At 35.4% G+C, this 16195-nt stretch overlaps 1 protein-coding gene across 3 annotated transcripts in view; it reads right to left on the bottom strand.

The window, feature by feature from the left end:
- The window catches only part of LOC5575425 (aryl hydrocarbon receptor), a 117654-nt gene extending 103197 nt beyond the window's left edge, over nt 1–14457 (bottom strand). Inside the window, exon 1 of one of the 3 annotated variants that reach the window (XM_021854311.1) lies at nt 13977–14457. In XM_021854311.1, the coding sequence (XP_021710003.1) occupies nt 13977–14032 (56 nt within the window). In that variant the 5' untranslated portion in view covers nt 14033–14457. The remainder of the gene's footprint in view (nt 1–13976) is intronic. The other 2 variants (XM_021854312.1, XM_021854313.1) reach the window with 2 other exon arrangements.
- Nucleotides 14458–16195: the final 1738 nt, after the last annotated feature.

The following is a 16195-nucleotide window of genomic DNA, read 5'->3' as shown; positions in this document are numbered from 1 at the left end:
GGCTATGTCAGTGCAAAACCAACTGATTTTCTTTAATTCGAAATCGTTAGACGAATTAGCCACAATTATCGATGCCCAGTACAAATTTCAATGACGGCCTGCTTCGCCTTAATCCGTATTGGGCGATGATCCATGCACCCATAGGTTGACGCATACAAATCTGAACGAGAAAGCTCCTGGAACTAATGTGGAAAAATTATGGAATCTTTGTTGTCGGTTGTTGAATCAGTTCATAAAGAAAAATTAAAGAATTGAATGTGTAACACACACGAAGTTTGCAAGAAAATTACAATAAATTGGTATGGACGTTCATGGATCGATCCATAGTTTTAAACACACAGATCAAACGTGTAAATTTTATCAGTCTATCATTTTGATATTTTTTAATCCTGATTTCAATTTTTATTTCTTTATCAAATATACATAGCTTACAGTAAATATTGAAAACTTTAGTTATCGACTTTTTGGTACTTTTTTCTTAACGTTCAAGGATCCTTCATCGTAATCATCGTCATCATCGAAACTTTAACAGCAGTTTTTCTGTACAAACATGATATTTATTCGACGAAAATGCGTTACGGTTGTGGAATAAAAACAGTAAACGCATTTCCATGTAAAGTTTCATGATTTTGAACGAAAAAAAACTGCATTTGAAAATTCTGAAATTGATTACGGTTCCTACCCTATTGAAATACCCCAAGAATATTACCTCAAATCGACACCACAAGTAACTTTACGTTCACAAATTTAATTATGTATAAGTACAATATTTCAAATTATAATTCTTGTCTAATGACATTGAAAAGTTTATGTGACAGCATTGATATCAAAGTTGACAAATGCTTGATAAAATAAAAAAAAATATATGATCGATTCAGATATTTTCTTATTTAAATTGGACCAATAAATATCCAAATGATAACATTTCTCGATTACTTTTTCAAATCGACGTAAGTAACTTCCATAAGGTTTTGAGAAAATCAATTAAGATGATTCACAACCTGTCATCTAAAATCATTTTAAATTGAATCCCCTTTTAAACATTTTTTCACCGTGTACGTCGCTCAAATTTTCCATGCAATAAGCCTGCGTTAAAATACTAGGTATTTTTTATTGTTTCCCACAAAAAAATGTATGACTAAATGATAAGCCGTTTCATTCAGTTACTTAAGACGTTTTTGTGCCAGTGCAAAATCGGCTCAAGTAGGGTAGAAGCACCGGTTTTGGCCATACGCCAGTTGTAGCCATAGTGGATTATACACCATTTTATATAGGCAAGCAGCGTGAAACCTTTTGTGTTCAATAGATTATATTCATATGATAGAGCTACGTCCATTTACTCGTCCGAATTGATTCAAAACAAAAGAAAAACAATTCATTTTCCTTATAATTTGAACTCCCATACACCTAATTTGGCCATAGCACTCCTAATTTGGCCACTCTCATGAGAAATCAATGCAATTGGCCAATTTAGGAACCGAAGTTAAATCTCTGGCCGAAACTGGTTCCGTTGGCCTATATTGACCAACGGGATTTTCAAAGCGAAAAAATTGTTTTAGCTCAGTTTTGATATTTTACACACATAATATGGACTGAAAGCTTGCATTTGACATATTCGTAGTATCGATACGGCTACCCATTTATTTTTTATTTACATTTTCTCTTAAGCTGGCCAAAACCGGTGCTTTTACCCTAGTGTTTTGTTTTGATTCGTGGTCTCTCCATACAACGCAGCGGTGAAAGTCATGATTAGGTTGCGAAAGTTGAGAATCTTACTTACGTCGTTTTGTAAATCCTGAAATTAAACTTCTAAAAGTGAAAAATCGAATAAACCAACGTGAGCGTAGCGGAACGTGAAGAATTTCGTCTACAAAACACGTAGGATTGATAAAAGTAGGTTGGTTTACTTTTCTGACTTGAGTCTGTTTGAATAAGTTTGGAAATTTAGATTATGATCTCCCAAAAGCATAGCATAGACTGACTGTACTGCCCATAACTGCATATTTGTAACATTCGACAAAAGTAGGCATTGAGTAAATGGAATACCAAGTGTACATTTTATTTCAGTATGGATGGAAACTAAAATTTCAAAAAATTGCTAGGAACTCAAAAGTGCTTAATCGAAGCTGATATTTTGTACAACTCAATGTATTTGGGGGATTGTCTTGAAGACGCAGCCGCACATTCAAATCATAGGACTGCCAATCGGCTTTTTCGTATTTCCACTGGTAAGAATTGCCTTTGATCCAAATGAATAAAGGATGGGACTTTTCGTTTATACTTGAAGTGCACATTTGAGTAGATCTAAAATTATTGACTTATAATATCTCAGACCGAGAATATATACACATATACACAATCACCACAGGACCCATGTTTTCTAACCACTACACCAGGCCCGTCCCCGATATTTAATAAGCTTTAATTGGAGTACTAGTGGTCCCAGCAAACTTCGTCTTGCCATCAAGTAGGCTGTTGAAAAACGTCATTAAATCTCGCATGCAAAACGACAGCTTAGTTTTTTCCCGTTTTTCTGACTATCTAGAAGACTTTTTTATACTTTTTCCCCGCACAAACACGTCGCATCCCCTGTCAAATACAACAGTGGAAGAATAGTGCAAATCCGTTCTCCCGTTCTCAAGCCATTTCGTGACATACAAACACCAGTCCATTTTTATTTTTATAGAAAGATAGATAGATTAGGGTGAAAGCATTATATTTCGACCCATAAAACCAAAACATTGATGAAAATCGCTCTTTATCGTACGAACGAAAAGTAATTGACATTCAAAATTTATTATCATGTAGAAACACTTAATTGACCGTTGACATGTTGACCATTTGTGAAGTGAAATATGCCTGTGTCTTCGGTAAACGAACCATGCTTATCTTTGCAATTTGAAAACAGTTTTTTCGTTCAAATTCGAAGAAAAAATCATGGCAATAATTCAGATAATAAAGTTCAGTGATTCATTTGTTTGGAGTTCTCCAAAGTGTATGTTGAAGATGGAAAGCTACTCCCATGCTACATCTCTTGGTTCCTTGTGCAATTTCGATTATTCAGGTCAATCACGGAATAACAACTACGAATTGTACGGTCATCAATGCTTATCCTTAATTTTTGTGAAGTGTCTTAAAGTCTAGTTAAGACTTCGAGGAGCACCAAGTGTTCCGGGGGCACGATTTGAAAAACCTTGCCTTAACAATAATTTGTCTAATAGCGAAGTTAAGTATAAGGGTGTTGCTTCTTGTTGAGTTTTCTAATCACAGTGGTTACTAACTTCTCATTTGTTTTTGTTTTATTCTTGCAATGTAGCAAATAACTATTTGATTACTTATTTTCATATTTTTGATGAAATCGTTAAATAACTAAAGAATAATTTAGGTTTTTTATTTTGGCTACTCGCGGCTACAAAGCAAAGCCATCTTTTCGTAATGGAAATTTCATTGGCAACTTTGGCAAAGTAAGATGAACTAGTCGTCATTCCCTGCTCAGGTACTCTTAAAAATATATTTCTATGAGAAACTTCATATCAGATTAAATTAAGAAATAGTATTAGGAGGGCTTATTGCAACATACACTAAGGTGCAGAACGAAAATGTTTTCTGTTCGCATACAAACTAATTTGCCACGGGAACTCTGCGCGCCAAAGCAATACGTAACAGTGAAAATGCGTTCCGATCAAGCCAGCCATGTAACTCCAAAGGCAAAAGCAATAAAAATATCATTAATCGGAATCAGTGCAATACTCTCCATGCCTACTCTGATAAGCATTTGAGAAATTACTGTCCATCGAAAACAAGCCGCCTGCTGACTCTCTTCGTTCGATTTAACGGTACTAGGCTTGGCGCGTTGCATCCAAATAACTGCAATCCATTAATTCGTCTCCAGATTATGAAATTAAAATAAGTAAACAATAGGCAATAAATTTGCGCATTTTCACTTCGCCGGTCGTACTCCATCAGATATGTTTCCATGAGAAGAGGTCATAATAAAAGAAGTGTAAGTAATTCAATGAACCAGTTCGGTTCAGCTTCTCTTATCACCTTGGCGCAGTTTCATCGGATGAAACCTGTTCAATGGTGTGGAAAAATAGACGTTACTGGCGGATGGATTTTGGAATTTCTGATTAAGCATGAGAAAATATATATAATTTGAAATAATTCAATTTGAAGTGATAGGCTTGCACCAGATGCAATGCTCCGACGGAGATCTATGAAGGAAATTTCCTTTCTCGACAACAAGAAGTTCTACTGTTCGGAGTTTTCGACGAAGAAAATCGGTTATCTGAAATCTACTGATCGCGGAATGTCGCATCGAAAATAAACTATTTATATTTTACCTTAGTTATGCAAAAATGTTATTTTTTGGTAAATAACAATTAACCCTATTTTGGGCATAACTGAAACCGTGATTATTTTGAACATTGCATTTTTTCGCTATATAACATATTTCGTCAAATTTTAGGATAATATGTGCATTTTTGGAAATTTTCATATTTTTCCGTGAGATAATACATGACTTGATCTTTTGCCCCACTAGGGGCCGAAAACATTTATGCAAAAACTAATATCTCAAACGTGGAATCAGTACAGAAGCAATTCCTTTTATACGCCCTTCGGAAATTGAATTGGACTGTACTGCCACTTCCGTCGTATGAAGCACGCTGCATGCTCATCAACTTGGAAACACTTAAGCAACGCCGGGAGTTCGCAATGATTCTCTTTATAAACAACATTATTTCAAACCGTGTAGACTCTGCTGCACTTCTTTCTCAACTTAACTTCTACACACCCTCTCGGCATTTAAGAACAAGAAAATTATTTTCAGAAAAATCATGCAGGACGCATTATGCTCAAAACGGACCAATAAACCGTATGATGCGTCAGTATAATGTACATTGCGAATTCATTGGCATTACTATGTCCAAAGAGCAGCTTAAAACACGACTAAAAAACTATAGAAGTAATCCATAGCATGTAAGAAAGTATTGTAATTATTGTATGTAGTCTACCTATGCTTGACGAAATAAATAAATAAAGCATCTTTACGGGTCCTAGCTACGCCATAATGTTACACAAATCATGTAGAAATGAAATTAGCTATCATTTTTTATTTTGTTTCATGAGATGCAAGTTAGAATTAAAATTACAGTTTTCACGTCAAAAAGCCACAACATTTACAAATCTTAAACGATTTCTACAATTTTTGGAGTGGAATACTTGAATAGCATCCGAACAACCATGACATTCATAACTTTTGTTTTTATTCAAAACCAAACTTTTGTCCCACTTTACTCTAAATATGTCCATGTCACGAAGCCTCCTTATAGGAAATTTCACCTGCGTTTTCAATGTGATGTAAAATGACATCATCTACCGGTAATAAGCTGTTCAAGCTGATTCGACGATAATACCCTATATTCAAAAAAAAAAACCCTATATTCACTTGTAAAGGAAATCACACAGAAGTTGGCGACCAGACACGCCTTCTTCTGTTGTCGCCCTTTCTCGGGCATCCACAAAGAAAGGAAATTTTTCGGAAGGCATTGCTCATGCGTTGAAACTTCTTTTAAAAATCAATATTGGGAGCTCCCTAGCAGCACTTGCTGCAAGATATATCATTTCCATTATGTCTCCCTTGTCATGAAACCTAATATTAGGTAGACTGTTTTCCACAGGGGATGCGGCAAAGGGACATTGTCCACGTTCGATGACAATTTTAGTTTTGATAAACGGGGCTCATGACCCAGTACAATTTGCTCAATTTTCATCACAAGCCCATGCTGACAAAGTACTCAGGTAGTTAATTTGAATTCTTCACTGTTTTTTTGCAGATATCTCTACTTTTACTCATCTGTATGTTCATCTCAGCATGAAAAAAAAATCAATTTGTAGTGCGCATGAACAAACATAATTTCCACCGCCGCGTGTGATAAACTCTACACTCAAGCCCATAAGGGCAGAGGGGCAACTACAACTGATGGGGAACTCTATGCTCGATAAGTATGAGAGGTATTGCACAAAACGTACAGTAAACCTCCCATCAATGGCGTATCCATTCAGACGTTGATGGAAATCAACAGCACCGGAGCCTGAGTTTGAGTTATCTCGGTTCGATTCCCGGTCGGTTTAGGATCTTTTGCAATGTACATTTATTTCACTTTCCTGCGCATAAAGTATCATAGTGCCTGCCACACGATATACGAATGCGAAAATGGCAACATTTACAAAGAAAGTTCATAGTAAATAACTGTGAAAGTTCTCATAAGAACACAAGTTGAGAAGAAGGCTCTGTTCCAGTTTGAGACGTAACGCTAAGAAGAAGAAGAAGAAGGACTTTAAAATAAATTAACTGAAGTGTTATGCTAAGCGTCTTCCTATCCAAGCGGTTCCAACTAGCGTTCTAAATGGCGGGATTGCTGTACATTCAAATGTATTCTTGCCGGCACCCCTTCACAAATGTAGACGATCTTAATAGAGGGTCTGTTGCGATCTGATGGGGAGGCAGTAAACATGGTACACATTTTTTTCACCAGGGACGGTTTTATTACAGGTCATTCAAGCCGTCTGTTCTGTGAAGTGATAATGTAGTAACGGGGTCAGTCAGCTACTTTGTTTCTAAAAAAGTTAGCACGTGCTTGAAAAGTTTCTTCCATCACGATGACGGAATAAACTCTTTTAGTTCAATCACGTAGCAAATATATTTTGTTTTCATTTGTGTTCTGCACAATTTCTTTAACGAAAATGTACTCTGTTCGCTGTAATCACAAATGTGGGGGTTAGAAGCAAAGATTTTTAAGTTACAAACAAATGCTTTAATGAAAACGGCTTTGTAGTATTTTCAGCGATTTCTCACTTCATATGAATTGTATGAAAATTAAGAATTTATGTTTTTTTTTGGTTAGACGGAAAAAATCACATATATCAGTATTTTTTACTATTGAAAATATTGAAACTGAAGATTTTTTTTTATTTTACACATTTTGTTACTCATTTATGATAAATTTTATTATTTTAAGTGCTGTAAAATTTAATTTCAACATGAATGTTGGCATTACGTATCAATGATGTCAATGATATCAATGATCAATGAGCCCAGCGACTATCGAGTTAGCCATGAAAATCATTTTTTTCTATTGTTCTCTAGCTCGATATCGAGATACGAAATATCGAGTAAGGGAGAGTTGATTGTACCTGATACCTGATACATACATTCTGGAAATGTCTCAAATTGTTTGAATTTGTACATCATCGAATATTTTTACTCCAGGTATAATATTTTATTACCATTTCAAATAATTTTCCATAAGTAATTTGAGTTTTATTTGGTCTGCAAGACGTCCATCAAAAAGCTTTTAACATCCTGCAAAAAATCAAGCTGTCCGAAACGGGGGGACGGTGCAAGGTCATAGGGAGAGATCCTCCATTGGCCACCACAACCGCTTAATTCATAATTTAAAAAATATTAGTTGTAAGCGATCTTGTTACCCATAGGTGCGTACATAAATAAATTTAAAAATATAAATACGAATTCTGACACTGCATTTTGATGTTGTATTCTAGCATCAAATTGACTGATATCCCCTAGTAGCCGCAAGTCTCTAAATGCTTTTACTCCATGAATGGTGTTTCATGCCAATCCAATACATTTGCAACATTAAGGGAAGATCCCATAGTAGCAGACACGTAAGTCGCTGAATTAATAATTAAAAAATTGTTTGTTTTCTGTAATCTTGTTACTCATTTATGATAAATACTATTACACAGCGTAACAAAAATGGCATTATCAAAAATCAAATTATGTGTCTCAAGTAGATTTGGAATTTCTGAATCTGATGCCGTTCACAGAAATGTTCCAGCACGTCACAATTTTTAGCTACAGATCGCCAAAGTTATATAAAACTTTGGTCTCATTGTTGTTTACATGAAACTTGATCTAATCCACCAAGCATGCAAACTGACTGGATTGAATAAATACGACGAGTGCTGAAAAAATCGAGTTTTGTAACGATTTGCATACAATATTTTTTGCAATTACGAAAAAATCCGTTTGAGTTAGATCATTTTTAGGAATACAATCATATTTCAAGATGAAAAATTTTCACGCATCACCCGAAATCACTCTGGTCTATTCATACCCTAAATTCACGAACGGAAGAAAAAAAGGTAAGACGCCGCATGAAATATCCTTCTGTGTGGTACTAGTAGTTTACGGAACAAGTTGCAGAATAATGATTTTTACAGCACGAGTCGTAAATTTATCCTATGAGGCTTGCCGAGTAGGATAATTACGACGAGTGCTGTAGAAATCGAGTTCTGCAACGAGTTACGTACAACATTTTTTGCAATTTCGTAGAAGACCACTTGAGGGTATCATAAATAATATCGGAATGCATTCACCATCATTTTACAATGTCTGAAAAATGGTTGTGTAATGATTCATAACGCAACTCAAAACAGTTGCGTAATGAGAACGCGTTGCGTAATGAATCATTACAGCACTGGTTTCATTTGCGTAATGACTATTCCCGCACGGCTTACTTCAGTGCAGGAAAGTAGGCCGTTTCATGACAGATTGGCGTGATGAAAATCAGCCTGTTACGATGAGAAATTGCAAAAAAATATTTTTCATGTGCCAATCTTCATACACAATACGAGAAGTTCCGATCATTTTGGGATCAATTTAACTACTGCCCCTACGTTCACTGGACGAATCGCCCCATAAAGCTCCCGTCTTTTTTGTATTCTACTGCCTCCTATAGGTACAGCCTATTTCAACACAAAATCCATCACATTCAACTAGATTCTTAATCTAATTCCAAATCTAGAATTAGAATCCGACTCAATTCGGTACGTCATACGGATGTAGAATCAGAACCTAGTTGACTAAGTCATTGAGTAATTCAGAGTGATTGAATAAATAACTTATGGGTGCAATCTGACATCATTTTGATAATTCCCAAAACAGTTCTGAAAAGTGCTACCCTTCGATACGGATATTAGTGCAATTATAATAAAAAGCACAAAAATTTAAAAATACCTATGTGTTCTGTATCTCAATACCTCCCTAACTCGATGGCCCCTTTAATTTTGAGTTAGGGAGGTATCGAGTTACAGAACACATTTTTTTTTATTTTTTTACCTCTTCATCCTTGAAAAAAAAAACATTCAAAATAATTATTTTTGACGTTAAAAATAATAAATTTTTCACACATTCGCCTACAAAAAAGTGGTACTTCTGTCTGATCTGTCTTCAAAAATGTTCATTTTTATTACCCTGAAATGGGTTGGAAACCTTCATTTTAGTATGAGTTTAATGCGAAAGCCACTATAAAGGTCTGCTGAAGCTCTTGAAAAACAGCCATCAACGTTGTTGCCACCGATACCATCACAAGGACCTTTTCCATGTGAGGTTGGGAAAAAGTGCCATTCTGCTTTAGTTTTAAAATCATTTTCATGGTTGCATACATTTTTGAAATTTGTCATTAAGCGAATGGCTAGAGATGCTAGTATTAGAAAGTCAACAGAAATTAATAATGCCAAACAATTTTTCGACTGGGCTGTGTCGCAAAAGGTGAAAGACCAATTTAAAAAAGATTGGGAATTTATCTATGCAACTGAAAATGACTATTCAGTGGCTGAAAAATTTCTTCAGGTAAGATTTTATAACCTTGTTCCAATTCCTGGAACAAAAAATATCATTCATTTATACCAAAAGACGAACGAACCATTTTTGCTAGTGAATTCTCAGATGCACATGAAAACCAAGAAAATACAGCATGCTTTGTTCTTAATAATACAAAGAAACGAAAATCTTCTGGTGTTAGCAACCAAAGACAATCTTCCCGGTTGGAAAAATAGATAGTATTAAGATGAAAATGTATGTTATATACTGAATAATTGAATCAATAAAATTAAAAAAAAAATAATCTTATTTGTTCCATAGAGAAGAAAGAATCCCTTTTCAGTGTAATGAAAAATTGAGGCAGAAACAGTTTTTTTTTCAGTTTTTCTTAGCGGTGTAATTTTTTATGAAAAACTAGTTGTCCCGGCAAACTTCGTTTAGCCATCAAGTAGGCTGTTGAAAAACGATATTGATCGTACCATACGAAATGACAGTTCCGTTCACGCACGTTTTTCCAACTTTCCCGGTGAATATCCTGGGATTTTTATACACACAAACACGTCGGAACCCTTGACGAACAAAATGGAGGTAGAATCGTTCAAATCCGTTGACCCGTTCGTAAGCCATTTCGTGACATACAAACACCATTCCATTTTTATTTATATAGATATCATCCATTCCGACTTATACTTCATTAAAACCAATCCCATATCTTTTTTTCAGATGTTTTAGAAAATTTGCAATTGCAAAAATCTTTGTTTTTTCGATGCTTCGATTGAAATATGGGTTTTCAAAGAAAAGGCTTATATGGTCATTTTCCACAAAATTGGCCACAACTCAAAAACGAAAAAAAATACATTTCAAAAATTTCAGTGATTAAGGCTTATGAAATTACCTTCTCAAAAATATATTTTTGAAAGTTTTCCACTAATTGGAACATAGTTTTTCCGGCTTTTCTTTACGAATTTTCTCAACGGTGGAAAATTTTGCGGAAAACTTTTTCCAGTTAATATTTTTTTTATTTCTGAGAAAATTTGCTTTCATTTTCATAAAAAAAAACTTTGTTTCTACGATGCTTCTTTCTTGAGTTATGATTTTTCAAAGAAAAGCCTCAAAATGGCACATTTGCACATATTTTACAAAATTGGCCATAACTCAAAAACGAAAAAAACTACATTTCAAAAATTTCAGCGATTAAAGCGTATGAAATTATCTTCTCAAAAATATTTTTTTTGAAAATTTTCCACGAGTTGAAGCATAGTTTTTCCGGCTTTTCTATACGAATTTTCTCAACGGTGGAAAATTTTGTGGAAAACTTTTTCCAGTTAATTTTTTTTATTCCTGAGAAAATTTGCTTTCATTTTCATATAAAAACTAAGTTTCTACGATGCTTCGTTCTTGAGTTTTGATTTTTCAAAGTAAGTAGTGTCAGAGGAAAACAAAAAAATTCCAACTGAGTTTTCCGGGAAAATAAGCGACCCTGAATTTTTCTCAATTTTTTTCTATTCATATATTGATGAGCCCTGCCTGTGGAAAAAGTTTCATGAAAATCTGAGACCCTTCGGCCCACTTTGTACGGAAATTAAAAAAAATGCATTACATTACATTATCATGTAACGAAATTTTCATGTATATGAGCCAATGAGACTCATCGTTGTACTTGTTTTCCTGCATTTAGATGTTTAACATTGATAACATTATAGAAAAGAGGCATGGAAAACGGTGAAAAGTGATCAATTTCACCCGAAATTACGGTACCAAATTCATAATGTCAGAAGGCTGAATTTCAAAAAGCGAATGAGGGTTATGTGATTTTAGTGCTGAAAATCATCTTTAAAATAAAAAGTAAGAGGTTATTTCGGGATGAAATTGATCACTTGACAAAACAATTTTTCGTCGTTTCGGAAAAGACTCTACATACTTAATTTAGGCACCCTGAATCCAAATATGCTTGCTAAACTCTTAACAATGCAATATTTATGGAAATAATAAACAATTGAATTTCAAGAATACCGCTGCAAACGCCTAAATGTAGGGAATTTCCAAAGGAAACTCCTGATACCTAACAAAATGCAATTATATTCAATCAAGAATGATGATGAATTTTGTTTTGGAGATATATTTCAAGCATCCTCACAAACTTTTAGGTTGACACCATGTCCGAATCCTTGTTAAAAACTAGAAGTTTATAGATGACTGTCAATATCACACGAAATACGGCTCTGAAATTTTACATTATTTGCATGGAAATAAATATTATTTAACACAAGAATCTTCACAACACACAATTCGACAATAGTTAAGATAGACAACGTTCACTTTCTGTTGGCCGCATTGATAATTGTACTCGATATAGTAAGAAATAAAATAATGTGACACGGTGATCGATTTCACCATACTGATCAATTACACCCAAATTTACGGTAATTCTTTATTGTTATTTTAGGTCTTTCGAGGTTTAGATTTAGGATATCTTTGAGACAAAATTTGCTGGCTTACTAGCTTAATTTATAATTTAGGCAGCATCCATTTATTACGTAACGCTAAAATTGGAAAATTTTGACCACCTCCACCCCCTCCGTAACGCTTTTTGAATGAAAAATTTCAAATTTTTGTATGAGCCGCAACACTTGAGCCTACTCCCCCTCCCCTTAGAGCGTTACGTAATTTGTGGATGCCGCCTTCCTTGTTCACATAATGGTAAATCTTGACCTGCTGAACAACTTTAACCAATACACCATCTTCCTAAGCAGTCAGAAGCTTAGCAAAATGGGAGCAAATGGACAAAATGGACGGACGAGAGGTGATCGAAAGGTGGAGGCATGATAATTTTGAAACATTTCAATGGCGCCAAAGGCACAGACACGGCACATGTTCAAGGCCTCGGGAGATCTACCAGCTCTCACCTTGAGGGAAGTGAAGGATGCCGTTTTACAGCTCAAGAATAACAGGACAGCTGAAAAGAATGGTATCGGAGCGGGCCTTATTAAGAAGGGCCCGGAGAAATCGGTCGCTTGTCTGCATCGGTTGATGATCAGAATCGGGAGATAGAACAGCTACCGGATAAGTGAAAGCAAGAGGTTAGATTTCCTATCTACAAAAAGGGCGACAATTTGGAATGTAAGAGCTATCGAGTTATCACTATTTTAAATATGGCCTAGAAAGTGTTATCCCTGATCGTCTTTCGTCGTCTGTCATCAATATCTAACGAGTTTGGAAGAAGCTATTGAGACGACTTCGTTACAGGCGGTGTTCATCCTACTCTCGGTACGCATACTTAACTCCAAACCGACCAAAATGTCACTTACACGCCTCTATGTTTTAACCCCTCAAATGTTGAAAGTGACTGTCTAATATATTTTTCAATTGTGAATATACTGAAAAAGTTCTCAAAGTCATGTTTTTTTCTATGCATCGAGGTTCCACTGCATTGCAACAGGCGCGAGAATTGTCCATGACAGTGAGAAGTTTGTTTGTTGAAATTATCTTATATTCGCGTGGAATGTACATACAGTCAAACCTCCATGAGTCGATATTCCATGACTCGATATCGACTCTTGGAACCATACTAGAAACAAAATTTTATGGTTAGTATGATGGTCTCTTGAAACATTTTTTGCATAGGATTCTTGTTCTATGATTCGATATTTCTATGAGTCGAATGAGGCTTGATTGTACATTGATGGAAATATTTGAAGTTTCGCCGAGTTTAAAAAAAAATAACAGCGTCGGGGTTCAAACACGGTATACATCTTATTCTTATTGTTCTTCTTGGAAATACGTCTTCACTGGAAATAAACCTGCTTCTCAGCTTAGAATTTCAAAATCATTTCCACAACTTTTGAGAGCGGTATCTTTGCATTCGTATGTCATGTGTGAGACCCGATGATATTTCATAGGTTCTCCTAAAATTATGAAGGCTGAACCTATAGTTGAGAAAAACTAGATTTTGTTAGGAAAACGAAAAGATTCCTAACGATAGGTCCATCCTTAGTCGTTCACTGCCACGGGTTTACGGAAAATCGAGGAAATATGCAAAACGTAAGGATTCTTGGCCGCTGGGAAATTGATCCCATACACTTTCGGCATGGTATTGCTTAATAGTCATATAGCTATGTAGGGGCAAAATGACCTGAAATGCCCTCAGATTCAAATGGCAGGATGGGTGTTGGATGTTCGCTCACTCATTCATTGCGATAAATAAAATCTACTTTGACAAGATTTTCAAAACCTCGACTATTAATAGAAAGTTGTATTGCCGAATTTAAAAAAATTAAGCTGAATAAAGTTCGTTAATGTAATGGCTTCCATAATTATATTAATTGTTCAAATTTTAACCGTTTTTTACCTTTTTCCATTGCGACGCCTCCGCTTTGTGGCATAAACTGTTCCAAGTTGACTCATGATTATCTGATGATTTGTTTCTTTCTTTCTTTACAAAATAAATTATCCCCAGAACTTCACCTTATTCACAAATTTATGCACTTATGACCCAGCCAATAATATGCCCTTCACTGATACACAATTTTCCTCATCGCATTGCGATGTTGCTAATTAGCTATATCTATGTATTCGCCAACGGATATGTATTTAAATTCTAAACCACACAATGCACATGGGAAAAATCGATTGCTTCAAAAGTACACTACACCACATACATACACCGTAAATATTTATTCCTTGATGTAGTAACCTCTCACATATCTCAGTTAAATCAATAAACAGGTGAAGGAACTAGCGAGACACGCGCCGCGGAATGTCGTACCGTAACGAACCTGACGAACACCTAACGCGAACTGAAATAAAGGTAGATGAAACAATACCGGTGGAGTGCAAGCGTTGACCACTAAGGGTGTACCCCTATGGAGAGTGAGTATAGCGGCAAGAGAGCGGCAAGCACAAAGAGGACAACCATATGTATTTGGCTGGCGGTATCGGGGGAGCTGGGGCATCATGGGCACGTAGGGTAAGTTGGACAACTCTAGATACTATAATACAATGTCATAATTCAATCTTTAGACCTGTGAACTATGTTTATTTTCCTATGCCACATCAAATTGTAAATGTATATGTCAAAAAAGTAGTCTGCCCAAAAATGAGACTATTTTATAATGTGGGAAATGGAAATGACCTATCTTCACAGGTTTTTAGGTTTAAGACTACTGGGTTCTTTTTTATCGAAGATATTTTCGTTTCTTGGCGTATGAGGACTGTACCTTCTATTTAACACTTCAGTCGTCGCGTTGTTGTATTTTGTACAACAGTTAGAAAGTTAGGAAAAACTCGCTTTTTGTTCACAAAAAAAGTAAAAGTAACCAGAACGACTTACTGATTTGGAGACTCAAGATATGGTATTCTCAAATTGCAAAAAATACACTTAAATGTTCATGTTCCAGTCAATTTTGCACATCTTTTTCTTAGTCCATTAAAGTTGTGGCTTAATTCTGTGTGTACTACAATACCGTTGACGACTGCTCAAAACATTTTGTTTTATTTAAAAAGACACCGACGCGTTAATGCTTCCAGTGAACGATTCGCCCTTTGAAGGAAGCACCACACTAGACAACGGGCTAGCATGCAGTGGCACAGTTGAAATACGTCCTGACAAAAAGTTTTCCGGACTGAAGCGTAAATCGAACACAACTCCTTGACTTGACATAATAACACGAAAAACCATGTTACTGTAACTACTTTAGCAATTTTTCCCGCTCAAATAATGGCTATATCATGTTTAAACTTTAATTTAAAAATTTGGTCCATAAATGAACCTTGACACTTTTGATCATGTTTGACGTTCGCTTAGTCGACAAAAACACCACAGGGGTTTTAGTTCGACCACTGGGGTTGTTCCTATCTGACACTTCGTAAGGGACACGGAAAACAAAATACACCCAACATTTGAGTTTAAGCCAAAAGATGTGACAAACTCTAAAAAAAATGTTTTTTGGGCTTAAACCAACGGAAAACATTAGGAAATTGAGTAAACATGTATTTTTGGGCTAAACTTAAGCGTTTGGCACTAAAATTGGGACAGGGCTTTAGGACCCTATTCTTGGTAACACGGAGCTCATTATTTTGAATATAGATTTTATTTCTATTTTTGTTTTTAATTCAATTTTCGTTTCCAGAAGCTATTGTAAGAAGTTTGTTTTAACCATTTTGAGCCATTTTAAGCCATATAAAGCCTTTTAAGCCATTTTTCCATTTTGAGTCGTTTTAAGCCATTTTCACCATTGGGCCATGTTGAGCTGTTTCAAGCTATTTTAAGCCGTTTAAACTGTTTTAATTATTTTTATGCCGTTTCATGCTGTTTTAAGCCGTTTAAAGTAATTTTAAGCCGTTTTACCATTTTGAGCCATTTTAAGCCTCTTTAAGCCGTTTTTACCATTTTGAGCCATTTTAAGCCATTTGAAGCCGTTTGAAGCCATTTAAAGTCGTTTTAAGCTGTTTCAAGCCGTTTTAAGGCTAAGTAGCCCGGTATTCGTTTTGGCAACAATGATGACTTCTCATCATGCATTTCAAAGTGATAAAACTTAGTCTTGATAGTTTATATTGACTTGAAAATGT

Source organism: Aedes aegypti, chromosome 3, assembly GCF_002204515.2.
Source record: "Aedes aegypti strain LVP_AGWG chromosome 3, AaegL5.0 Primary Assembly, whole genome shotgun sequence".
Taxonomy (NCBI): domain Eukaryota; kingdom Metazoa; phylum Arthropoda; class Insecta; order Diptera; family Culicidae; genus Aedes; species Aedes aegypti.
Note: the sequence above shows the minus strand (reverse complement) of the source record. Positions and strands in the feature narration are given on the sequence as shown.